Source organism: Anas acuta, chromosome Z, assembly GCF_963932015.1.
Source record: "Anas acuta chromosome Z, bAnaAcu1.1, whole genome shotgun sequence".
NCBI classification, from domain to species: domain Eukaryota; kingdom Metazoa; phylum Chordata; class Aves; order Anseriformes; family Anatidae; genus Anas; species Anas acuta.
Window position 1 is genome coordinate 67456394 of NC_089017.1, and position 26718 is coordinate 67483111.

The following is a 26718-nucleotide window of genomic DNA, read 5'->3' on the forward strand; positions in this document are numbered from 1 at the left end:
AAACTAAATTATTCTATGAATACATAATGGCAACTTGCACTCACAACTCATAATTAGCTTCCTGTACAAGAAGGAGTGTTTACTTGGTATAAACAACCACAGGCATTAACACCCAATGAACTAAAACTAATATAACATTGTAACTTTCCTTGCCCCTAATATTTATTTTGCTTGTTTCTGCTTATTATTTAGAACAGGTTTCCACATGACACTCTTCAAAACAGCTGAAGAAACAGAAAAATTTCATGGGAGATTTACTCTGGTTGAACACACCCTAATGTCTTTCACCAGAACGGAGCCCTCAGAAAGAAAAACAAACAATTATCTCCTCCCAACTATCAATAGCATCATAGCTTGATTTGCAAAGAAATCCCAAACCCTTACAATTATAATATTTGTCCACACAAAAGACTTAGTGCTTCATCTCATGAAATAAAAAAACAGTGCTGTATTTTATGTATCTACTGTAACGTGCTTTCAATGTTTAGATTCATCAACTGCCAGCACACTAGTGATTTAAAAAACAAAACAAAACAAAAAAAAATTACTTTCTGAGCTGGTTGTATCATTAACTTGTGTTTTACTACCATGTACTTAATAAAATCAACCCCCTTCCTAATTCCTAAAATAATCCTGTTTTAAAGAAACGAAGCTATACTGTATGTTTGCTTTGCCAGAATATTTAGTTAAGACTTCAGAGTTAGGAAAGGTATCTGCCATACGTTTGGTATAATACACAATCACATAATAGAATTGAAAATTCTCAATAATAAACAGCTGCTATAAACATAATTTCCTTCCTCAGTAAACATGCTATATCCACAGCGACAAGATAACTGCAGATCAAATAGCTGCATTTTTTCAAAATTGAATATTGGCATTAAAACATTTTACCGTGACACCAAATAAAGTACTCAACTTTTAGGGCTTACTTTTACACTTCAGAAAGGATAAAGCTGTCTCTCCTGTACATGTCACCTGCAAGCAGAGAACATACATGGTTATCTTTACAGTTGGAAGCTTCTCATACCAGAAGCGGTTCCTCCTTATTTCATGTTTCTTACTCAGGTTTCAGGAGGAGAAGGAACTGCTGGAGCAGCTACACCAGGGCTCACAGCCCCCAGCATGATTCACCACTCAACAACCACTCTGGCCCTTTGATGAGCAAGCAGGTGCTGCCTGCAGCCTGGCACAAGCAGCTGCTTCTCACAGAAACCAATCTGGATCTGGTCTTCAGGCAACAAACACTCAAGCATGCCTGACACAGATTTTTTTTTTTTTTTTTGGCCTTACATATAAATGATTTGAAAATAAAACTGGTATTTAGTGTGACTGCACAGTCACATTGGCTCAGAGTGGTTCTTCCCAGTACTTCAAAATACTTCTTCTCAGTGTGGTGTCCAGGTGTTAGCAGCTGACAGGACATCATTACATGCCTCCAGGTTACAAAACTGCTAGAAGCAATGTTGTCACAGTAATACCTTAGCCAGATGCAATGACCCAGCTGCATCAGATCTAATTCCTGAAGCATTTATATATAATATAAGTGCTCCCATGTGCCTGGTGACAGGACAAGGGGGAATGGGCTAAAGTTGCGCCAGGGGTGTTTTAGGTTGGATCTTAGGAAGAACTTCTTCACCGGAAGAGTTGTTAGACATTGGAATGGGCTGCCCAGGGAAGTGGTGGAGTCACCTTCCCTGGAAGTCTTTAAAATACATTTAGATGTAGAGCTTAGGGATATGGTTTAGTGGGGACTGTTAGCGTTAGGTCAGAGGTTGGACTCGATGATCTTGAGGTCTCTTCCAACCTAGAAATTCTGTGATTCTGTGATATATTGATTCAAAGATCAAAGCCAAAATTCCTTGAAGTGGTATATTCTTTATTGCAGCACTGGATGCACGGGGGATCTCTCCACCTATCGTGCATACCCAAAGCGGAAAGCAGTCTTGAATTTATCAGCAGGAATCTGCTCAGTTGGCATGTTTCTTAATTGCAAGCGCTGGTTGTTGCTAATTCTTCCGTTTGTTTTATCTTTATAATGAACTCCAATGTCCAGTTTTGAGATGTATAATCCTTACATTTGTTTCTCTGTCCGTCTGCCGCTTCCTTATCATGAGTTCCCATGTCTTGTTTCGAGATATACAGTCGATGTCTGGGGATTGTCCTTGCCTCCCCAGTGCCTCCCCAATGCCTCCTTAATCACAACCAACACAACACCAGGCACCCAGTGCTCTTGCAAGGAAACACATTTACAAGCTTTGAATCTGGTCTTTATTAGGCACAAGTGGAATCAGCTCTGTAATGGTGAACAGCCACAGAAATATTTTTGCACTTATTTCGTTCAGAGCACCGTTCCTCCGCTGTGCTTACACTGCCCCCCCCCCCGCCTCAGGGCTGCCCGCCTCAGCCCGCCTCAGCCCCCAGCAGCGCCCGCCCTGCGCGATCGCCTGACCCGAGCGCGCCGCCACCCGCCCCACCCGGGGCCCTTTTCTTTTTATTTCGTTTATTTCCAACCAGCAGCGGCCCTCTGCCGCCTCTCCCTCCCTCCCCAGAAAGGAGGAACGGTGCGAAGCGCGCCACCGGAGACAGGCAGCGCGGCGGACAGCCACGGCCGGGGCGCAGCCTTGCAACGGCCGCGGGCGCCAAAATTGAAGCGTCGGTTGGTGGCGGTTGGTGCTGTCTGTGAGGAGCGGGGCCGGGCGGGCTGCTGGGGTCTGTTTCCAGTTATTTCTTCACCTGAGATATTAATAATTAGTCTTTATTTTCCTTCGTCCGAGGTCCGAAGTAGGCTTCGGGGTAAAAAATTCCCTTTGTTTCCTTTCCCACAGCCGTGTTCTCCTCCCGTTTCCGTTGGCGTTCAGCTGTGCCTGACACAAAACGCGATTTTTTATTTTTTTAATTTATTATATATTTTTCTCCTCAAAACAGGTATTTACAACCAAGAGTCGTTTCTCCGTATCCCTGGGAGGAGTACGCGGCCCGGTCGCTTGGGAAGATGCACATCAAGTCGATCATACTCGACGGGTTCAAGTCCTATGCGCAGAGGACGGAGATCGACGGCTTCGACCCGCTGTTCAACGCCATCACCGGCCTGAACGGCAGCGGCAAGTCGAACATCTTGGACTCCATCTGCTTCGTGCTGGGCATCACCAACCTGACGCAGGTAAGGAGGATTGAACAGGCCTCTCTTCCGTCAGCAGCATTTCGTTACCGCCTTTTGAGTGGTCTCTGGCGGAAGACACGAAGTGGTGCCTCTGTCTGAAAAGATACCACTTCGGAGGCAGCAGCCTGAGGCTGACTAAAGGCAAAACTTGCTTATTTGCATTAAACCTCTGCACTTCTCGATCAGATTGCCAAAATTTGACCAGCTGTTTCATCAGAAGAAGCAAAAAGCCGTTTTCTCACAGTGGTTGCCATTTAAAAGAAAATACGTATGTTTGTATTAAACGCATATTATGTAAACATTGTGTGTGCTGAGATCAAACTGAGTCTTTGTTCTCATGTGATGTTGTTTTCCCCACTGTAATTCTACGCCAATTGAATAGACCTCTAAGGAACACTTTCTGTTTCACTTTCTTCTGAACTGCATAGGGAATAAATACTTTTAAAATACAGACACTAGTGATGAAGTAGTCATCTAGCTTTTTATTCTTCTAAACAGACATCCTGTTTTTGTCAGGAATCTCATGCAGAAACAGCTAGGTAACTCACTATAATGTGAATGCTCTGCCTGTGGTTTTACACGTTCTGAAATTCTTCACATTTAAACACTTTGAAGTTCATTCAAATTTTTTTTTAAATTATTCCATGTGTTTAGGTGCGAGCTGCCAACTTGCAGGATCTTGTTTATAAAAATGGACAAGCAGGAGTTAGTAAAGCAACTGTGTCCATTATCTTTGACAATACTGACAAGAAACGGAGCCCACTGGGATTTGAAAGCTGTGATGAGATCACCATCACCAGGCAGGTGAGTTCTTAATGTATGTATTTGTGTAGAAATCTGCATACATTTTTACCATACTCAATAGAATGATTCTTAAAGGGGGGAAAAAAACTTAAATTTTAAACTTCTTGACTTTTTGTAAGTGAGGCAATGTTTCCACAGTGTGATTAGTAACAGACTGTAGAAGCGGAACCAGTGTACTAGATTAAAATTTTAAATTACTTGGGAAATAAATTTAGCATAATTAAATACAGTGTATCAATAATGTTTTCTATATAATTAAATGTAGTATATCAATAATGTTTTCTACAGAGTTGCACAGAAACGTAATAGCAGTGGTATTATGCTCCTAAAACAAGTTCTGATTTTCTATTTTATGTCTTTCTTCTTAATTTCTGACCTGTGTGTTGAATTTTGTCTCCAAGAGCACAGGAGCCTTTATAAGAAAACCTGCAGAGTTTGGAAGTTGTCTTGTAAACCCAGAACAAAAATGTTGCCCTCTGTGACTGATTATTTTATGTTAGCACTAAAAAGACATCTGAAATACCGATCAGATCTGTTTTGATGTTTCATATGTGTATGCAAGGCTATATAATATGGGACTTACTCAGATTTTTGATCCCTTTAAGTAATTAGCTTGTATTCCCACAATCAAGCTGCTTCTAAATGATATGAAGTTTCTTCTGCTCCTCTTTCTTGCCCAGGTTGTCATTGGAGGTAAAAATAAGTATCTCATCAATGGCTTGAATGCTACCAACACTCGTGTACAGGACCTCTTCTGTTCTGTTGGACTCAATGTCAATAACCCTCACTTTCTCATCATGCAGGTATTGTGTGCAAAAAAATCCAAAAATCTAAAATCCAAAAAGTATAGAAGTGTCATTAAATTTGTGGCAGGACAGGTAGTGGAAGAACACTTAATTTCTTAATTAACGAAAAGCAGCTTAATCAAGTCAAATATTTATTATGTAGCTAAGGTTTCCAGCAGAAACATAACTTTCAGCTCTTACTCTTTCTTCTCATATGCCTTATTGTAGGGTTTTTGTAAAAACATATACCAATTTTGTTTTCCTTTTTATATCTTTATCAGATAAGTTTTTCCCTTAGTATTGCATTTAAAAAAACACTTTTTTTCCTGTTTGGTAAATTCTATGTTAATCAATATTTTGTATGAAGCTGATATACCAGTTGAGAAAAGTCGATCAAGTGAAAAGACCCTTACAAATTTTAATACAAGGACTAAATAAATCTTTGAAATATTTGGATGGAATAATAAAACATAATAGGCTTTACTGTTTCAAATTGTTATAAATGAAGATACAACTCAATCTGAATTTAGTAACATTTATAAAAGGCAAGTAAACAGCGCCAGGTGCACAGGGAGTCTACACTCTACCAACACACACACACAAACATCGAACTTTCTAAATATACAGAACATTGCTTTAACATACTAAACCCACGGATAACATACTAACATACTAAACCTACACAGATGCACAATCAGAAAAAGTATCGATTGAAACATAAATATGGCAAAGCTTTAAAAGGCAAGTGTTTACCAAACAATCCTTGAAGGCTATTACTAATAATGTCCATGACTGGGGGAGCATAGTTGGAGTTGGTAATCCTGGTCGAAGTGCTCCCACATCTTCCATGACTTCATTAATTTTTCTTGGATCATATAACAATGTCCATTTTCCATTCCTTTCTTGATTACACACACTGGAGAATTCCAGGGCTAGTCGTGGGAACAATATGTCTCGCTTTAAGTTGTTCAGCAACTGGGCCTTTGGGCCTTATGTGTCCCCTTCAAAGGGAAACATTTCCATCTCCTTTTCAGGGCCTGTAGGGCCTGGGTCAAAAGGCACGTCCAGGTCAGCAGGGGGCATAACAGCAAAGGCCTGCGATGGCTGTAGCAGCAGAGGGGCCGATGGTGTAGCAGGAATGCCGGTGAACGAACCTGCAGTTCCCTCACTATCTGGCAATCCACACATTTCTGATTTGTGGCCCCACATGGCTCTTTAGGGCCTCAGAGACTGCTCGCCAGGTGCCGAGCAATCCCAGTGCAACCTTGTCGTTTTTCATAGCAGAGTCCCACACCCTGACCTCAATTTGGTCCCATGTTTCAGGATCATAAACTGTCCGATTGTTAATAAAGGGAATAAGCTGTAAGGTTACTAGGACGGTCTTTGTTCCTAGGACGTATGATTCCCCATAATGCGCAACTGCTGACCAGCGAGGGTCTGCTTCTCTCAGCTTGAGCTTCTTTCCAGCTCCGGTGTGCCTATTTCCAGCGACTTTCTGTACAAGCTTCTCTGAGTGGTTTGCTGACTTTGGCTGAACCTATTTTCATGAGGCGATCAATGTGCCTGTTCCCGTCCTGGTCCTTGTTCTGCTAGCCTGTCCCTATTCATTTATTTTTTCTACTGATTTATTGATGACGTAACTTCATTGTATCATGTTTTCTTTTTTTTTTTTTTTTCTTGAGGACAGGCTCCCTTCTTATACCCTTCACCCCACAGCAGTCCTTTTCAAACAACTTGTCATTGGTCAAACAACTTTGCACAGCAGCCAGCAACCCCCCAGCAATTTCCATGCCTTAAGAGCGGGAGAACAAGCAACCTGAGACTGGCATGGCATGGGGTGGCTCCTGAATCACCCTTCTTTATTCCCTCTAAACTCTTTACATTCCCGATGGCCTCATTGTTAAGATGTTATCACCAACCACAGGGCTTTTGAACCCCATGGCCACACTCCCCCATCTCCTCCTTCTTTATTAACATCAACCATCTTCTTGACATGAATTATTATTCCACGTATCACAAAATAGAATTGTCCCAATTTCCTGTTTACTTATTTATTTATTTATTTTTAAAAAGTCAGTATCGCACCCATTCTGCTCCCCCTTGTCAGATACAAGCTAAGTGACCAAACAGCCAACCTACAATTAAGAAGTGATTTAAGATTTGCAAAGTGATTGTATAAAACTAGATTATCCTTACAGGGAAAAAAAAAAGTGTTTAAGCTTGCAGTATAGCATATAAAATTTATGTGTGACTTTTAATTTTATTTTTTAGTATAGCATGGTAAATCGTCATCATTTTTGATTTATCTTTCTATAACCAGGGACGAATTACCAAAGTCCTAAATATGAAGCCACCAGAGGTAAGAAAACTGTGGGATTTTTTTTTCTGGAATTTTACTGGTTTATTTTGAATGACAGGAATCAGTATTTTGGGTGGAAAATAACAACAACAACAAAAAGTAGGGATATATGATGTTCAACTCAGTTCTGAATTGTTTGATGTTATACAAAGAAGTAACGTTAGAATTTTGATGTTTTATTTTAGATTTTGTCAATGGTTGAAGAAGCAGCTGGTACTAGGATGTATGAATGCAAGAAAATGGCTGTCCAGAAAACCATAGAGAAGAAGGAAGCCAAACTGAAAGAAATTCAAACGGTACTATATGTTGGAAAGTGTACTTTCTTTTAGTTGTTCTAGATACTGAGTAACTAGTGCAGCGCGTTTTTTTTTTTTTTTAACTTGTACAATATTTCACTTCTGTGTGTGGAACTAACCATTAACACTCAGAGTTTTAAAAATCCGAATACAGATGTTCTGGTTTGTGTTTCAGGTCTTAAATGAAGAGATCACTCCAAGTTTAGAGAAACTGAAAGAGGTAAGTAATAATTAGTAGAGTGGCAGAGGCCTTAAAGTACTGAATACTTTCAGCAGCTCTGAACTAGTGTGTGGTAGCTAAGACTTAACATGTTTTCAGGCTTTGTAGAATCTTTTAGGAGATATAAAATTTATCTTCTGTCCAAATGCAGACAATGTTATGTGCAGTACTTGCAAGAAATCCTGAAGAGAAATGTAAGGAGAAAGAACTAAACAAGAGAAGTAATAAAAATAGCAGTTAAATTTCTATTTTAGTTCTTAAAAATCCTGTGTCAAGTGGAGTTCCTGCTATGGAATCAGCTACAAGTGTACTTTTATCTAGGATTTTCTTAAGCAGGCTTGCAATGTACAATACCGAATATTTCTTAACATGGAGGATCCTTCCTCTTATCAACATATATCAGTAATGTTAGAAATACTTAGAAGTTTTCTATAGCAGTCCTACTTAATAATATTTTTCCACTAAATTTTAGTGTTTTTTCTTCTAATTGGTATCTTTTCTTTTCAGCAACGAATGTTCTATCTAGAGTACCAAAACATAGTGCGAGAAATAGAGCATTTCAGCCGCCTCTGCATAGCCTATCAGTTTGTTCTGGCTGAAGAGACAAAAGTACACACTGCTGATACATTAAAGGAAGCACAGACAAAGATAGGAAAGATTCAAGAATCATTGGCTGAGAATGAGAAGAAGGCAAAGGAACTTCAGAAAGAAATAGCAGAGTTGGAAGAGGAAAGGAACAAGGTGAGATGTACTTGTCTGAAAGTATTAATAGAAGGAATTATATGAGCAGGAAATTATTTTTCTAGATAATATACCCTTTGATTTTTATCTTCCTGTGGCACTTTGTTTAGCTCATACACTGCTCATTATCGTTCACAGCCACTGTCTAAATGATGTCCATTTAAGATTTTCATGTCTGAAAGGCTTTATTACCAATTGCTGTAAATTAGTAACTGAAAAAGATAAGGTTTTCCGCTTGTTTCCATTGTGCATTCAATGGTAAACTTTGCCAGGATTTTTTTTTTTCACTTTTTGTTAGCATCTCAAAAGAAACACATTTCAAACAGGAAACACGTTCAAGTCACTAGTGACCTCAGTTATGGGGGCAGCAAAATTGGTTAGATCCAGGATAGAGCCCACAGGGTGTTTGGATGCCGAAATGCAGCTTTTGTACAGGGGCAGTATCCCATCATAACTAGTGTTGAGCTCTAGTGGCTTCAAATCATTTTGTATTTCTGAGGGAATACAGGATGTAGCCTGTTTGCATTGGAGTCTGTCTGCTTCATTCATCATCTATGCATGCATATCTGTGAACAGGTGAAATATTACAGATACTGTATCATTACATTACATTTCTGTTGTTTCTGATTGTAGGAAATTGGTGATGCGTTCCAGTCACTTGAAGCTACTCTTTCAGAACTTCAAAGACTTGATGCTAAAGCAAGAAGTGCTCTTGATCTCTTGAAGGAGAATTTAAAAAATGAAGAGAGTAAGCACAAAGAACTGGTAAAATGCATGCAGGAGGTAAGACCTTTATACATAATTTTCTTAAGCGCTAGAGTAGTTCAGATTGAGGGGACAGCACTATTTTCTTACTTCTCCAAAGCTGATTGGCAAGAATATCACCAGGAAGGCAGAAACAAGTAAGGGCATTATTTAATTTACATGGCACAGGTAGTAGGCTCCTATTAAAAACAGATGTGATGATGAAGAAAGTGAAGCTCTCTATTGTTGGCAACTTTCTTTTAATCTCAGGAGGGTATTCCAATTCTTTCAAAAAATGTTCTCCACTCCGGAGGCCTGGTATTCTTAAAATTAAAGGAAAAAAAATGTTTAATATTCTTGACATCTAATTCTATTTTCATGAAAGAGGAACACTCAAAGAATAAATACTTTAGGGATGGCTATTTTTTTTTTTTTTTGCTAGTTCTTGTGCAGTTGTCATCTGTTCCTGTCTTTCATCTTTCTGTAGATTTTCAGTGCACTCACAGGGCAACTACACATTTGAAATATGCAAAGACGGATTGCAAAACCAGAAAACCTGACAAAAGGTTACAGAAATTTAGTTGGTGAAAGTACTTGTAGCTATGCATCTGAACAACATGTAAATGTGTATTTGAAGTTAATTGGACTTAGGTTCTCTGTTCCTTTTTTTGTTTGTTTGTTTCTTTTTGTTTGCTAAAGGATTCTAAAGCATTCATGTCAAAGCAGAAAGAATTAAAGAAGATACAGGAAGAACTAAATGCTTTACAGGAAGAAAATAAAAAAGACACAGATGCTTTAGCTGCAGCCCAACAGAATTTCAATGCTGTGCATGCTGGCATGTCTAAGAACGGTGATGGTGAAGAAGCTACTCTTGCAGACCAGATGATGACCTGCAAAAATGAAATTAGCAAAGCTGTAACAGAGGCTAAACAGGTAAGAGTCAAAGCTCTGCTAACACACTCTTGGAACATCTATGAAAAAGATTTGTAGAATATCTGTGCAAGATATTTTGTAGGTAGGCGTAAGCATTAAGGTAACTTTGATTTAAACAGGTTATTTAGAAAGTAATAATCTTGTGCTGATTTAGGGAAAAGCTACAACATGGCCATGAGGAAGTACAGAAACTGGCATTTGAGACATAAATCAGGACTCAGATGACTAATAGTATTGAATAGGAAGAAATTAAGACAGCTACCTATGACATATGCTTACACTGTAGGAATTAAATTATTTCTATATTATAACTAGTAGAATCAAAATAAATGACTGTGAGTGGATAGTTCAGAAGCAACTCCTCAGTTTTCACCTTAGTTACATTGTGAGCCAGCAACACAGCTGAAACAGATGCCACATCTTTTGTCTTAAGATAGCAAACTTCTGCTGTTGTGGTTCTTATGATGGATATAAATTTTCTGAGTTAAACGTGCACCTTCCTTGTCTCATTTAAGAAAAAATTCTTTCAGAAAAAAATAATAAGGGTGTCTTTCCGCCACATAATTTTACCTTTTTTCTTCTCTTTCTTGAACATTCTTCATGTGCTAATATATATTACTGTATCCAAATACTTGGAATAGAATAACTCAGTCGGAAGGAACCTTGAGAGATCATATAGTCCAACTACCCTGACCACTTCAGGGCTACCAAAAGTTAAAGCATGTTACTGAGGACAATGTCCCAGTGCCCCTGTGGTGGTTTTACTCAGCTCCAGAGGCTGAGAACCTGTGTCCCTCTCCCAGTTTGTCAATTACCATTTCTCTAGAGAGGGATCCCAGCTGCTTGGCTTCATTGCCTTCTAATTGTTGGCTATTGGCCCTGGCATCGAAGCAGCCAGGTGAGGATGTGTTCACCTAGCTGTCGACCGTAATCCTTTCGTATTTCTCACAATTCACTCAGGGATAAGGATTGAGTGGTTTCTGATTCCTTTATGATTTTCATCTCTTCTTCCTGCTGTTTTTGTGATGGCTCTGCTTTAGAGGTGCCTGCCTTTTCCCCTTCTCCCTCCTTCTTAGAGGCTTCTTCCCTTACTAAACGAGCTGACTTCTGTTTCCATTGTTTTGACTTGACGATGGGGGCGACTGATACCATAGTTGGTTAGATCCTCTGGGTCAGCCACAGCATGTGTTACCTGGTCATCAGACTCAGAGACTTCTTCCCTCTCTTCAAGCTGCTGGATGATGTTAAACAGTGTTTGATAGGAGTAAGCCAGGACACAGCACAATGCTGCAAGCTGTTGTTCTCCGGCATTATGAGGGTCAGGACATACGACTCTCAAACATTCTGTCAGGTTTTTAGGATTTAGCACTTGCTCAGGGGTGAAGTTCAAAACTATTGGAGGAGACACCCATGACAGGTACCTGCCTATATCCTCTCACACACCTTGCCACTCACCACAAGACTGTTTCGAGACAGATTCCCGGGTAAGCTTTCTAAACAATCGACTAACCTTAGAGAGAAGAGGAAACCCGTTATTCAGAATTTGAAATAGCAATACATGGGTTACACAAAGATATTCAAAATACTTCCAAACTGTTGTAATTAGCCCACTGTGAAAGAAGGAGGAGGTACCATTCCTGACATTATTCATAAACTGACATCCAGATGAGGAAAGGAAGGCAGTGTAGTTCTGAATATTCTCTAAAAGTTAGTTTCCATAAGACCCAAATGATAACAGTGCAGAGCCTGAATTAAACTCAAGGCCAGTGCTTGGCAGTGCAGCGAATTCAAAAAAATAACGAGCACAGATTATATCCGATCCGAGGATGGTGCTACAGAGGAGAAAGGAGAACATGGCACGGATAGCATGACATATGATCAAACAAGCCACTAATAACAGGACACTGAACATGGTGACTAGCAAATAAGTGTGTTAGTTGTAAGCGTTTTAATCAATTCTGTTATTATCTCAACCCTTTGAGCCCCACGTTGGGCACCAAAAAGGACTGTGGTGGTTTTACCGTGCTAGGCAGCTAAACACCACAACTGCGCTCTCACTCCCTCTCCTTAGATGAGGAGGGGAAGAAGTAAAGTAAAGAACAACTCATGGGTTGAGATAGGGATAATTTAATTAAATGGAAAAAGTAATTATTATCATTATTATTTTTATTATTAAGGAAAGATTATTATTAACTAAACAATTTAAAGGGAAAAAAAAGGAAAGGGGGAAAGGAAAAAAAGAAAAACAAACGAAACAAATGAAGGCTATGTGGAAGTGCAGAGGAAAGAAATTACTCTCTACTTCCCAGAAATGAGCAATGCTCATCCTTGAAGCAGGGCCTCAGTGCACGTAGCCAGTGTTCGGGAGGAGGACCGAAGTTTTCTCAACGAGAGCCCACCGCTCCCCCCTTCTTCCTGCTTCCACCTTTTATTGCCGAGTGTGACATCATATGGTATGGAATATCCCTTTGGTTGGTTTAGGTCAGCTGCCCTGGTGATGTTTCTCTTCTCACTTTTTTGCCCACCCCCTAGGAGGGTTGGAGAGAGGCCCAGTGCCATGCCAGCACTGGTCAGCAGCAGACACAACACTGGTGTGATAACACTGCTGTTCCAGCTACAAGTGCAGAGCACTAGGGCTGCTGCAGGGAAAGGTAACATCCCAGCCAGACCCAGTACAGCCTCTTAAACACTGACAGGCCTGGGGCACCAACCACCTTTAGGAAAGCCTGTTCCAGTGTCTGACCACCCTCATGGTAAAAAAAAAAATTCTGCTAATATCTCATCAGAACCTCCCCTGGTGCAGCTTTGTGTTGGTCCTATGCATACTGTCATCAGTTAGCAAGGAGAAAAGACCGAGACCTCCCCTCCTAAGAAAGCTGCAGTTGCACTGTGGCCAAGAGAGCCACTGTGGCCTAACATCACCTGTCCCACAAGGCACTCACAATGGAGCTAGGAGGGCACCTTTCCTCTTTGGTTCACTCTGTAGTTGTGACAGGAAGTTATCTTCAATATGTTTTAGGAATTGCTGAGGCTTGCTTGTCATGTCAGTATGCTATTTCCAGTTTATGTTAGGGAAGTTGAAATTGCCCATAAGGACAAGGACCTCCATCTCGCCTGCCCTGCCTGTCCCTCCTGAACAGCCAGTTGCCCTCCACCCCCACCACTCCAGTGGTGGGCCTTTCTAATGTTTTCTATAAGTCTCACTAATGCCCATGGTATCACAGCTCTGGGAGAGGACTGAAGCTTCAAGTTTGTCCTGTTTGTTCCTCACACTGCATGCATTGCTATTTGGGCATTCCAGGTGTCCTCCTGAGCCCACAGAGCTCCGTGGAGCAGCACAGATTCTCACATTATCCCTGCCACCCTCAAGACAGTGCCACACCATCCCTTGGCATAACGTCAGTGTTCCTAATGGTATCTCTCTCCCCAGCTGATAATGCTTTAAAGAGGTCTTTTCCAACCTAGAGGATTCTGTGAATTTAAGCGATGTTGTTGGCTGGGGAGGCTGACAGGGCAGCTGGTGAGCAGAGCAGGCAGGCCGAGCAGGCCACCTGCTGACTTGAGTGCATTCCCCTTCCTGCATGAACTGCGACATAGACTTTTTTGTCCCTGTTTGCAGTCCTACTCGTCCCTGGTGCTCCCCAGGAATGGGTTTATATATGTATTCATGCTGTTTTAAACTGGCCATGGGGTTGGCTAGCAGCACTAACTCTTGCCTTGCCGTCTCATGACACCGGTTGCCTGCTGGCCAATGTCTTCATACACATGGCTTAAGAGGGTCACAGCCCAAAAACCCACTCTGATACATGATTTGTGCTTTTATTTACAAATCACCAGTACCCTTAATTTTAAAGGCCGGGGCTGCTATTTGCCATTGTTACAAACAGTGGGATTTTTTTAAGGAAATTAAGGGAGGACTGAGATAGTACTAATGTCCTAAATGCATAATCAAAGATTCTCCTTAGAGATCTGTTGGTTCCATACTTTCTTATTCCTTATAGGCCCAAATGAAGTTAAAATATACACAGCAGGAATTAAAGACAAAACAAGCGGAAGTTAAAAAGATGGATGGGAGCTACAAAAAAGACCAAGAAGCCTTTGAAGCTGTCAAAAAAGCAAAAGAAAAACTAGAGAATCAAATGGAAAAACTAAGATATGAAGGTTTGTATAGACTTCTGGTGAATTATTTGGGGGGAATCTGGGAAGACATATAGAAGGAACAGAAAAAAATAGGTATACTGCTTTCATGTGCAACACAACTTGTCTGGTCAAAGCTCAACAGCTCTTGCCTTTCACAGAAAGTAGTTTGAATTAACTTAATTTGATATACTGTAAGACAACACTTTTAAAGCTTGAGCTTTAAGCTTGAATTTAGAAGGAAAAAAATGACCCATCTCCCTGTTTCTTTCCATTTTTTTCCTACATAAAATTTGTCTTATTATTTCTTATTCCAGATAACAATTGTCATGAAAGATATGCAAAAGTATAAATTGATATTGCTGAATCAATTTCAATTCATGTTCACAGAAGGACATGAGACTTTTTTCTCTTTGCATGTTTAATCTTGTTAAAGTGCTAATTTGTTTAAGATGGAAATTCTATTCTCTACTTATATAAATACCTATATAAGCAGTGCAGCATACTGATTTTTAAGCTACTTGATTTCTGTGCTCTGAATGTGTCTTGTGTTCAACTCTTCAGATGCAAAACAAGGAGACCTTTTAGAAAAAAAGAAGCAACTGACTCAAGACATCGCTCAGCTGAGACAGTTATATGACAGCTTAGTAGCAAAGTTTCCTCACCTACATTTTGAATACAAGTAAGATCTCAGTGTTATCCTGAAACACATTTAAAAGTGGGTTTTGGTGCATTTTACGTATGGTCTTAAGAGAATTATCAATTCCTTAACTGTTGTCTTTCTTTTACTGGCAGTGAATTATGATTATCTTATCTGATGCAAATGGAGGGATGAGTAAAGTCAGGAGATGTTAGCTGAATTAATGAGCAGCAGGGGAAGGGATGCAGTCATTCTTAAAATACAGGCTTATCAAAATCATTTAAATGTAAAAGTTTAGTGACATGGTATTTGTAAGCCGGAAGTCAAGGTTCATAGCTGAAACTACAGTATCCAACAGTCTGTACAATTAATTACCATTAATTTTTAGAGTTCCCTTTGAGGACTGTGAATAAACTTGCTCTGTGGAAGTCAATGTTGTGTCTGTCTCCACCAATCAAATATAATTATCCCCACATTTATTTGCTTATGTAAAAATCACTCAGAACATATTCCTATAGCTGTGCTAATAATAACAGGACCCAGAGTAAAATCTACAAATCATACCAAAATCAGGAAGGACATTCTTCTTTTGCCTTTGTAACTGACTTGTTGTTGGGAAGTCCCTTGCTGTAAAGTAGTTAGTTTAACCTATTGCTGCTTATTTTCCATGATTTTTCATTCTTACTAAACAGTGCAAACTATGGTGTAAGAAATAGCTTTTAATATATTTTTTAAAGATATGGGGGAGAAAACAGAACATGTGGCTATCATAACTGTTTGTTTGTTTTTAAGACATCCAGAAAAGAATTGGGATTCAAGCCTTGTGAAGGGCCTTGTTGTAACTCTTTTCACCCTGAAAGATGCAGCCACAGCAAAAGCCCTAGAAGTGGTGGGTGGAGGAAAACTCTATCACATTGTTGTGGATACAGAGGTATGTGTATTACTTTAATACAAAGCTCTGAATACTGAGATTAGGTCATGGGATTCAAGGTTAGCAAGCATGGGCATAATGACTGTATGCTTAAGAGGTGGTTTGGACCCGTGTACATGTTCAGATTAATTCAAAAGGGTAATGCGTAGTTACTGTCAACAATGTAATCCAAATGCAATGCCATACTATCTTAATTTTCAAATCACTTAGATATTTAGGTATGTTCTGACATGTAACTCTTCTCATTCATTCTAGGCTACTGGCCAGAAGCTTTTAGAAAAGGGTCAGCTAAAGCATCGATACACCATCATTCCACTAAACAAAATTTCAGCCAAGTGTATTGCACAAGAAATTGTTAATCTGGCCAAAAGCTTGGTATGTAAATAAATAAACTTGTGTGCTGCCTTTTTTTTTTTTTAATTTATTGCTAAAAATATAAGCTTTGTAATAGCCATACTAAAAAGAATTTCTACAGGGTTTGAGGGTATCTTTCTTTTTTTTCCTTTTGTATAGGTTGAGCTATGCAGTGTTTAAACTGGTTTTAATTGTCTTTTAATTGAAATTATGTTTTAAAATGTAATGATATTTTGGAAAGTATTTTTATCAAGAGAAGACAAATGGAATTTGAAAATTCTTATATCTTAAGGCACGCTAATTACGTTTCATTTTATTTCTAGGTCAAACATTCTGATGATGTGCATTTAGCCATTTCTTTAATTGGGTATAATTGTGAACTACAGAAGGCAATGGAATATGTCTTTGGAACAACGCTGGTCTGTAAAGGCTTGGATAATGCTAAGAAAGTGACTTTTGACAGAAGGATATTGAAAAGAAGTGTTACGCTTGAAGGAGATGTATTTGATCCCCAGGGCACCCTTAGTGGAGGCAATTACTGTTTTTTCCATATAATATTGTATTCTTATTGATTTCTTTATTGCTCTGCATAAGTTTTTGCAAAAATGAATAGAGATGTTTTTTGTTTTAGGCTCCTGCTGGTAATAATGCTTTTTGAGCAAAGATTTGGCGGTCATACACTTAAGTAAAAGTATTAAACTAGGAAGAAAATGGCAAACTATTTGTGTAACTTGCTTTTTATTTTAAATACTATGTATTATAAATCTTTTTTTTAGCTATTGAAATCTCTTGGAATAAAGTTAAAGAAATGCTATGAATTCAAGCATTTTTTGAGGTAATTCATAATTAATTTGAGGTGATTTCATAAATGACATTTAAAGTTGCTTGATTTCACAAAATTCGTTTGCAGTCTCTCCCTGTTGAGAGCTGTTGTAATTTCAGCCCACTTGTTTTTCTGTTCATAACGAGAACAAAGCATAACCCAGCATAATAGTCACCATATAGAATTCACCACTTGCCAGGGCTGAATCTAATTCCAATTAGATTAACTTTGTGTTTTCTTCACCAAATAGGTGCTGGTACACAAACTGTACCAATATTGTCAAAAGTTCAAGAAAAGAGAGAAGCTGAAGTCAGTCTCAAAGAAAAGACGTCTGAACTTGCCGCTATAGAGAAAGAGCTGGCGAGCTTACATAATGTTTCTGAAAAGTAAGGTTTGCCCTATAAAATGGTCTGTTATTTGTCTTATGTGGCTATGAATAAATCTTAAAAAAAAAAAAAAAAGTTTTTTGGAGGGGATAGTGCCTGTTGCGAATTTAATATGCAGAAAAGAATGATTCCCACCCCCTTTCCCTGCATAATTTAATTTGTAACTATAGCAGTCAAAAGGCAAATGTAGTTTTGGAGAACTCTTTCAGGAAAACATTATTTGGTGTAATGCAGAAGAAAAAGAAAACATAATAATTTGGCATACAATAATATTTATTTGAGATCACCTGCAGTTTTCAGGAGTTGTCGTGAAATGCACTCAAGAATGGTTTCAGTCGTATTTTGTAACACACATCCAGAATTTCAGTTTGTGATAGTTCTTAGTGTTCTCCAAAGGAAGTACAGAGGTACTAAAAGGAAATGATTCTTTGAGTTATACTGCTATAAGGATTTAAGTTAAATGATTTTAACTATATTTGAATTTTGAGCTACTTAATTACTGGAGATGTTTTTAAAAGATGGAATATAAAAATACATGTTTAGTCAGTTCTATAAAAATCCCATAAGAAAGTAGTGTTATGCAATATGCTATCTACCTGCTCGATTTATTTTTCAGGTTGTTTTAAGTCGTAACAGGTTCTGGAAATATGACCAAAATAAGGAATGAGTTTTGCATTTAGATACTTTTTTTTTCTTTGCTGATTCTATGTAGCACCTGTCATACAACTGGCTGGAAAGACATGAGCTCTGAATTGTTTACAAACTCCATGTGTTGCATTTGTTTGTTTTTAATGTACCTTACCAGGGCTACACAATAATGAATGACATGTATAATAATTTACCTACAAACTTCAAAATTACTTAAAAAGATATTTATACTTACATGTTTATTTATCTTTATAAAGATATACTGGTCTTCTGTAAATGTAATTTTATTTGTATGATAGTCATTGTACCTCTCATTGGAATGGGAAGTACAAAAGTATTTATTTCAACTTCAAAGCTGAAGTGCTGGGTACCCCTCCTTTTAGCAGCATATCATGTCTGTCTTCAAAGGTACCAGCAACTGAAGCAGGAGTGGGAGATGAAGTCTGAAGAAGCAGAGCTACTGAAAATGAAGCTTCAGCAAAATGCTTATCACAAGCAAGAGGAAGAGCTGCTTGCTCTGAAAAAAACCATTGGTGAGACAAATATGTTTTTAATCTTGTAACTGAAAACTAATTGCAGAGAATGAGATGGTTTGGCTGCTTAAGTAGCAGAATCTTTGCTTAAGGGAAAAAAAACAGCTTTGAAAATTAGCTTTATACTTTTGGAGTATACAGAGATACAGAATCACAGCTGACAAGCATAGGTGGGATTGGGACAAGGTTTCTTCAGATAAGCTTTGTTGTAAAGCTTACATCCTTATTAGGGGGTTTATATTATTTAAAATAGAAAGAAAAATGACTTTACAGAGACATTTTTAATGGATTTGATTCCATAGCTGAGTAATTTTGTGGCTGTTTTTTCCAAACCCTCTGTTTTCATACACATTTAAGGTTAGCAAAATAAACAGTTTGAATGACAGGAAAGCAGTGGAAAGAAGTACTGTTGATATTTCTAAGGAAAAATGTAAAAGGAATCAAGTAAAGACAAAAATGGACAGAAATGATAACGTGGACATAGTACACTATGGATGAGGTAACTTGTTGAGTAGCTGTTTAATAACTTGCTTTTACAACAGATTTGGCATAGATTTGCCCCTGTTTTCTTTAACAAATGGTTTTCTGTTTAGTGTCTTAAAGGAATCACTGAAATAGCTGACTTCAGTAACTAGCAAATGTACAACTTTTTTTTCTAGTAGAGGCAAAGATAAACTTATTTCTATTGGAGGCTAGGGTTTAAGCTTAACAATAAGAACACTGTTCAGTCTTAGTGCTACATTTCTTGATTCAGCGGAGTGTGAAGAGACATTAAGGAAAACTGAAGAGAGTCAAAAGAAAGCAGAAGAACAATACAAGGTATTGGAGAATAAAATGAAAAATGCAGAAGCAGAACGTGAAAAAGAACTAAAGAATGTCCAGCAGAAGTTAGATGACAGCAAGAAGAAGGCTGATGATTCAAGCAAAAAAACAAAAGAAAAGCAGCAGGTAAAACTTACTTTTGTTATCATAAAATCGTTTATGGTGAAAGAGTTGTTGGCAGCCCAAAGGTTGTTGGTAATTTTTCTCACTATCAGAAGAGGTTCCAGTACTCATAAACTTTGATTCTCCTAAAATTTTAATCCTGCCAGCTTCAAAACTTTGTAGTCACTAACATGTAGAAATTGCTGATGCTTCTTTTGCAACATTGTTCCCTTGCTGAAGACCAATTGTTCTATTATCTTCTACCTCATTTAATACATCAAACTGAATGTTAATTCCTTCCACTTAAGTAGACCTTAATACATCTGAAAACATCTGTCTAGGAAGTTGATGCATTACTTCTGGAACTTGAAGAGCTAAAACGTGAAGAGGCCAACTTTAAGCAACAAATTGAGGCTGCAGAGAAAACAATCAAATCCTACCAGGAGAAAGTTACCGCGACGGAAGCTGAGGCATCCAAGTCCAAGGTAAAAGTGAATACCGAATCTCATTATCAGTTTTCAAGTTACTGGAGATATGATCCCCTAAAGCTTAAATTGTATGGTGTATTTTTTTGTTGTTTGGATTTTCTTGCTCATTTATGTTTAATAAAGTCATTTATGTTTAGCCTACGTAGTTTTTTTTTTGGCTCTATTGCCATGTGTTAATTTTTTCCTCTACTTTGCTGTGTCCTTCTTTTCTAACAACTGTTTAACATCTCCTTTTGTAAGAAGTTAATAAATAGCTGTCTGAATTTCTTTTCAGGAATCTGTAGAGAAAGCCCAGAAGGAGCTGGCCAAGCAGAAAGAAGTCATTGAAGTACAGAATAAAAAGATTGAAGCCAAATCTGCAGAGGCGGTAAAATACAGAGAACAAACTAATGAATTGCAGCTTAATGTTAAAACGTTAGAGCACAACATGAGCAAGTATCAACAAGAGGCTGCTGATGCCACTACCAAGGTAAGGTATTTCAGAACCATACTTTTCCTTGCATCTAGTGACCAAGAGTGGTTATTTTCCTTGCCACATGAAAAGGAAATAGCCTTTCTTCATGACGAGCGTTGTCGTATTTGCAGCTCTTAATGTGAAAAGTTTTGTCTCAAGGAAGAGAAGAAACTAAAAATTGTAGCATAGCTTACCAGTATGGATTCATAGAAACTAGATCACAGAGAAGGTGGCCAATGAAAAGACTATTCTGATCTTAGGAACAAATTGTGTAACCAGTTAAAGAAATTGATCCAAATACTCAGTGACTATGGCTTAGTCCAGATACAGAAAATAAAACATGTTCCAAGTGACATATGAAAAGCATGTATGAAAGCACCTCAAAAATCTTGGTTTGCCTTAGAAATCACATGAGGCATGGTAAAGCTATCCTATGTTGTGTTGGGTAGAATAATCGATGTTTTGGAGTAATTTTAGGATGGTGGTGGTTTTTCTTGTTTGTTTGTTTTGGTTTTGTTTTAATTCAGAATTAAAAAAAAAAAAAAGCCTCAACATGGTATCTTGTCTACAGGTAAACAAAATGTTGAAGGAGTATGAGTGGATAGCTTCCGAGAAACATCTTTTTGGTCAGCCAAACACATACTATGACTTTAAAGCCAACAATCCTAAAGATGTAAGTCAGAAGGTGCAGAGACTTCAGGCAAAAAAACAGCAGCTGGAGAAGAACGTGAACATGTCATATATGAACATGCTTTCTGATGCAGAAGAAAAGGTAAGCATTCTGTGTATTAACCTTTAAAGATTGGGCAGGTGGGTATATATATTTATATACATTTTTATATATTTATATATAAATATTTATATTTTTAATAATATATTTTTATATTTATTTATATGAAGCTTTATATTTTCATATACTGTATTTCTGAATACACCAAAAATAAAGCTAGGTTTCATGAGTTAGCAGGGAACCTTAGTTAGATCTTTGATACACACTATATTTTTGAACTATTTGATAGTGCACCAGTAAGCCAGGTCATGGATTATCTTGATTCAGAATAGTCAAAAGAATAATTCCTCCACAACAGTCCATTCTAAGTTGCCATTAGGCAAGCTTGGGTGATATCTCTTACAGCATCTGAGAAATCTATACTTCATCAAAGTCTGCAGATCAAAAACCTGCTCATCTTAAAGAAGATAGCTTAAAGATGTTCCAGAGTTGTCTTAAATTCACCTGTGTCTTGAGGTTATTACAGTTTTGTCTCAAAACCATCCATTGACTCACTCACTGAACTTCTAATACTGTTTCTTGATTAGAATAGGTCTGTTTTTCCTATCTGCATACTTTTGCCTAGAAAGGCAAATGAATCATGATTAACTTGAAAACAAGGTGCAAATTTTTGACTAACATTGGTTTTCCCCTTTGCTGACTGTTGGAAATTCAAATGCTTTAATTTGTAAATAATATCCTAAAACGTAAGTCCCACATACAGCTAAATAAATGCTTTGGATTTCAATCTTGTGGATAATTGCCGTTTCACAGTTACAGTTTTACTTTTTTTTTTTGTGTGTGCTCAAATTCATTTTATGCTAAAGTTCATTGAGATCAATCTTCTCTTCTCGTTGCATAAGTACAATGACTTGATGAAGAAAAAAAGAATTGTAGAGAATGATAAGAAAAAAATTATTGCTACTATTGAAGAGCTTGACCAGAAAAAAAATGAAGCTTTACACATTGCTTGGCAAAAGGTATGTGACTTGAAAAGCAGTTTTCACATTTTAGCACGTATTTTTTCTTCATAATCAGATTCATCTTAGATTACTCTTGCGTGTTTCCTTGAAAAAAATCTTTCCAGAACTAATCTCCGTTGCCTAGTATTTAACTTACAAAGCAGCCACTTCCATTTCTCCTGCTTCATCTCACTTTTGAGGATAAAATAGGAATTCTCTGAAAATTGTGGAGATACACTTAAAACTGCAAACTATTTACCATTCTCTTTTGGTGCTCACAAAAATAAAATGAAAGTTAAGCTACTTGCATCCTGAAGTCATTGCCTTTTACATAGACTGTATCTCTGAAGTCTCTGAAATGGTTTGGGTTGGAAGGGACCTTAAAAATCATCCAGCTCCAACCCCCCTGCCATGGGCAGGGACCCCTCCCACCAGACCAGGTTGTTCAGAGCCCCATCCAGCCTGGCCTTGAGCACCTCCAGGGATGGGGCACCCACAGTTTAAAACCATTTCCCTGTGTCTTGTCACTACATTCTCTGATAAAGAGTCCATCTCCAGCTTTCTTGTAGTACCCCTTTAGGTGCTGAAAGGAATCACTCTTTAGGTGTTTGACCAGAATTAAAATAATTCTGGCTCTGTGGAACAGCCCCATACAAACTGGTGCTGTGGACTCTGACTGGAAGGTAGAAACAGTTCATTTAGGTTTCTGTTGTGTAAGTACTCTGCTTTCTTGCTAGTCCTCTCATGTTATGAACTATTAAAAAAAAAAATAGTGTAAATTTTTCCTTTTCCCTTAGTACCTGTAAAACTATTGACGCTTTTTTTTTTTCTGTACCTGGAGAATTTGTACTTCTTGGCCTTTCAGAAAATTGGTTATACCTACTCAAATAACTTCATATGCTCACAAATTAACTATTGGCTTTAATTATTACTACCCATGCTCAAGATACCACTGTTCTTTTTTGTTGCAAAATCTTGTTTGACAAAAGGATGTGAATTTTATGTTTAAAAGCATCATGGGTAGTGGAACAAGTGTTTTCTCAGATGCTTTCCTTGCCCTGAGAGCTTTTTATTCTAGGCTTACAGTTGCATCCTACTCAATATGTGGACGTTTTTTAAGTAGTCCTGGAGGAAGTAGAGTGGTGAGGATGCCCACGTGTGCCTCTTATGAGATGCTTACACTTCTAATAGTCTTTTAATCAGGATTTTAATTGACCCTTGATAAATCTGGTGTAAAAAAAAAAAAAAAAAGAAAAAGAAAAAAAGTAAATCTGAGGCAGGGCATAACCATTTTCCTGGCTGACAGCACAAAAGTCCTCCAGTATATTTATTTGATCTTTATAAAATGCTCGGTCTAAGGTGTCCTACATACCTTCCTAGGTCTTGCTTCATTTTCAGTATAGCAGAAATAAAAGATGCTGTACTAATATTTTTTCACCATATCTTCTAAACTTAAGACATGAGAATTCACTGCTAAGTTTTTGTAGCAGCTTGTGCTTTTGATTCAAAGGTTGTTCATACATCTTTCATGGTCTTCTAGGTGAACAAAGACTTTGATTCAATTTTCTCAATGCTTCTACCAGGAGCCAAAGCAATGTTAGCAGTCCATAAAACTGGAAAAGTCTTCAATGGTATGGAGTTCAAAGTTGCCTTAGGAAATACGTGGAAGGAAAACTTGGTAGAACTTAGTGGAGGCCAAAGGTTAGTAAATTTTGTGGGTGTTTTGAAATTTGTTTTATTCCATTGTAGTTGCATATATAGTTGATATGTCTAGCCAATTAGAGTTTAGAACTAACATAAGAAATTAATCTTTTTCCTGGTCAAGTCAAGGGCTCTGTCTTTTTCCATCCTGGCTTCATACTCAAAATACTTTTAATTCAATTTAGTTCAAGAAGGAACCTGACTTAGAACAATGCAGTGCTTGGCATGTAATAGCAACATTTTACTCCATGGAGAAGTGGACAAAACGACAAAAATGAAAATGAGTAATGGAAAAACTGCAGTAACTGGGTAATAGTGAGGTACAGTTGACACTAAGTACTCCAGTCTTTGAGTTGTAACCTCAAAAATCAGCATAGACATGTTCTGCCCTAGATTCAAAGCGGTGTCATGGTGACCAAGTTTTCTTCTCCAGTGATCTGCTGGTGTGTAGGGCATGTGCTTCTTTGCAACTTCTGAGGAAAAACTGACCTAGTTAAAAAACAGAAACAGAATTTAGGGAGAGGTGGAATAGAGGCACAAGACTTCTTGAAGGGTAGAGAAAAAGCCAGAGCTTTTCAAGAACTGCAAGTTGAAAAACAGCACTGCAAAACTGAGAATTGAGAATAGGTGAAGCAACAGCATGATCTTAAAAAAAAAGGGACCCACAAAAATCATCAAGCCTAACTGCCTTACCACTTCATGCTAACCAAACCAAAAGTCTGTTATTGAGGGCACCGTCCAACTGCCTCTTCAACACTGCCAGTCTTGGGGCATATACCACCTCTTTTGGAAGCTTGCTACAGCATCTGAGCACCCACAGGGTTGTTGTGGTTTAACCCTGGGCAGCTGATGAGCACCACACAGCATCTCACTCATTCTCCTCAGCTGGGATAGGGGAGAGAATCAGAAAGGTAAAAGCAGGAGAGCTTACTAACTGAGACAAAGGCAGGTCAATGGGTAAAGCATTGGTGAAGAAAATGTCAATGCCAGACATGTCAAAGGGCAATAAAAATGGTTTTTATAATTACAACAGTGAAAAAAGGAAGACTAGGGAAAATGTGGGCCCTCTCCTCCAGGAAACAGTAGTCCTGGTTACCTGGGTTATGGAGACAGGTACTCAAAGACTGTTTTTGCCTCAGTCCACCAGCAAGTGCTCTAGCCACACTGCCTAAGTTGCAGAAGGAAAAGGCAGAGACTGGGAGAGTGAAGAACTGCTGGCTATAGAAGATCAGGTCTGAGCCATCTGAGGAACATGACCGTGCACAGATCCATGGGACCCGATGAGATAGGTGATAAGCCACTACCCATCATATCTGAGAAGCTGTGCCAGTCCAGTGACATTCCCACTGACTGGCAGAGGGGAAACATAACATGTTTAAAAAGGGAGAAAAGGAAGACCCAAGGAACTGCAGGCCAGTCAGTCTCACCTCTGTGCCTGGCAGGATCACGGAGCAGATCCTCCTGGAACCTGGCAGGTGGAAAATAAGGAGGTGACTGGGGACAACCAGCACGGCCTCACTAAGGGCAGATAGGGTGAATCTGGTGGCATTCCACGCTGGGGTTACAGCATTGGTGGGTAGCGGAGGAGCAGCTGATGGCATCTGCCTGGTCTGTGCAAAACACTTGTCACTGTCCCCCCTGATATCCTTGCCTCTGAATTGGAGAGACATGGATGTGGTGGACAGAGCACTCGGTAGTAAGGAATTGTTGGAATTGTTGCTATCCAAGCACTGTGGTCAGGGGCTCCGTGTCCAGATGGAGATCAGTGCTCAGTGGTGTTCCTCTGGGGTCGGTACTGGCACCAGAGCTGTTTAACATCTTTGTCTGTGACACGGAGACTGGGATCAAGGGCAGCTGCAGTAAGTTTGCTGATGACAGCGAGCCGTGTGGTGTGGCCAGCACACAGGAGGGAAGGGCTGCCCTCCAGAGGGACCTGGGCAGGCCTGAGGTGGGGCTGTGCGAACCTCGTGGAGTTCAACAAGGCCATGTGGAAGGTTCTGCAGCTGGGCCATGGCAATCCCGAGCACAGATATACTAAATGGCCTTTAAGGTGTCTTCCAACTCAACTCACCTGCACACTTAGCATGCATTCAAGTCCTCATCCGGCTGATCTACGGGAACATTGAAGAGAGCTGGCCGCAGACTGGAGCTCTGGGGAAACCCAGCTGTGAACCCTTTACAGAACCCTTTACAGAATGCTTTGAAAAGGCTGTAGCAGCTGCTAACTCCTCCAGCACTGCAGGGTGAATCCCATCAAGCCCCGCGGACGTGGGGACATCGAGCCGATACAGCTGTGCCCTTCGGATTTTGGGGACCGCAGATGGAAAGTCGCTGCTTGCCCAGTCACAATCCTCACAGTCAGGGGGCCAGGCAGGCATTGTGGCAGAAACTGTTACTGTCTCTCCAGAACTGAAAGCATGAATCTGCTTCTGAGAGAGCATTTCATTACTACCAAACAATGCCTTCCATAAGTGAAAGTCGTCTCTCCAATGGACATAAAACATTTCTTTCTTGTTCTCTGTATTAGATCCCTGGTGGCCTTGTCCTTCATCTTAGCCATGCTTCTTTTCAAACCTGCCCCAATTTACATCTTGGATGAAGTGGATGCAGCACTTGATCTCTCTCATACCCAGAACATTGGACAGATGCTCAGTGCTCATTTCCGTCACTCTCAGGTATGACCGTGAAACTAGTTCATTCACTTTCTTATTTTCAGAAGCAGTCTGCTCCTACAAATTCTCAACTTTTTTTAATTTTTTATTCCAGTGTTTTTTTAATCACAAAGTCATTTTAGCTGGACGTGACCCTTACGATGTGGCAACTGAAACTTCTAAGCGTTACCTCTTCTAAGCATTACCTTGTAACATAAGCAATGGTTGCAGTGGCTAAAAAAAGCAGGCAGTAATAGGGAGGAGTATCTGCG

The 26718-nt window shown here is 39.0% G+C and overlaps 1 protein-coding gene across 1 annotated transcript in view; it reads left to right on the plus strand.

Annotated features, from left to right (window-relative positions):
• The first annotated feature begins 2640 nt into the window (after positions 1 to 2640).
• The window catches only part of SMC2 (structural maintenance of chromosomes 2), a 28994-nt gene continuing 4916 nt past the window's right edge, over positions 2641 to 26718 (plus strand). The window contains exons 1-24 of the mRNA XM_068666745.1: positions 2641 to 2659; positions 2929 to 3163; positions 3818 to 3967; positions 4648 to 4770; positions 7073 to 7111; positions 7297 to 7407; positions 7583 to 7627; positions 8135 to 8368; positions 9002 to 9151; positions 9812 to 10045; positions 14047 to 14206; positions 14747 to 14864; positions 15615 to 15753; positions 16009 to 16128; positions 16431 to 16638; positions 17181 to 17316; positions 18373 to 18497; positions 19252 to 19445; positions 19763 to 19906; positions 20184 to 20378; positions 20935 to 21135; positions 21996 to 22112; positions 23635 to 23795; positions 26323 to 26470. Of these exons, the coding sequence (XP_068522846.1) occupies positions 2996 to 3163; positions 3818 to 3967; positions 4648 to 4770; positions 7073 to 7111; positions 7297 to 7407; positions 7583 to 7627; positions 8135 to 8368; positions 9002 to 9151; positions 9812 to 10045; positions 14047 to 14206; positions 14747 to 14864; positions 15615 to 15753; positions 16009 to 16128; positions 16431 to 16638; positions 17181 to 17316; positions 18373 to 18497; positions 19252 to 19445; positions 19763 to 19906; positions 20184 to 20378; positions 20935 to 21135; positions 21996 to 22112; positions 23635 to 23795; positions 26323 to 26470 (3420 nt within the window). The 5' untranslated portion in view covers positions 2641 to 2659; positions 2929 to 2995. The remainder of the gene's footprint in view (positions 2660 to 2928; positions 3164 to 3817; positions 3968 to 4647; positions 4771 to 7072; positions 7112 to 7296; positions 7408 to 7582; positions 7628 to 8134; positions 8369 to 9001; positions 9152 to 9811; positions 10046 to 14046; positions 14207 to 14746; positions 14865 to 15614; positions 15754 to 16008; positions 16129 to 16430; positions 16639 to 17180; positions 17317 to 18372; positions 18498 to 19251; positions 19446 to 19762; positions 19907 to 20183; positions 20379 to 20934; positions 21136 to 21995; positions 22113 to 23634; positions 23796 to 26322; positions 26471 to 26718) is intronic.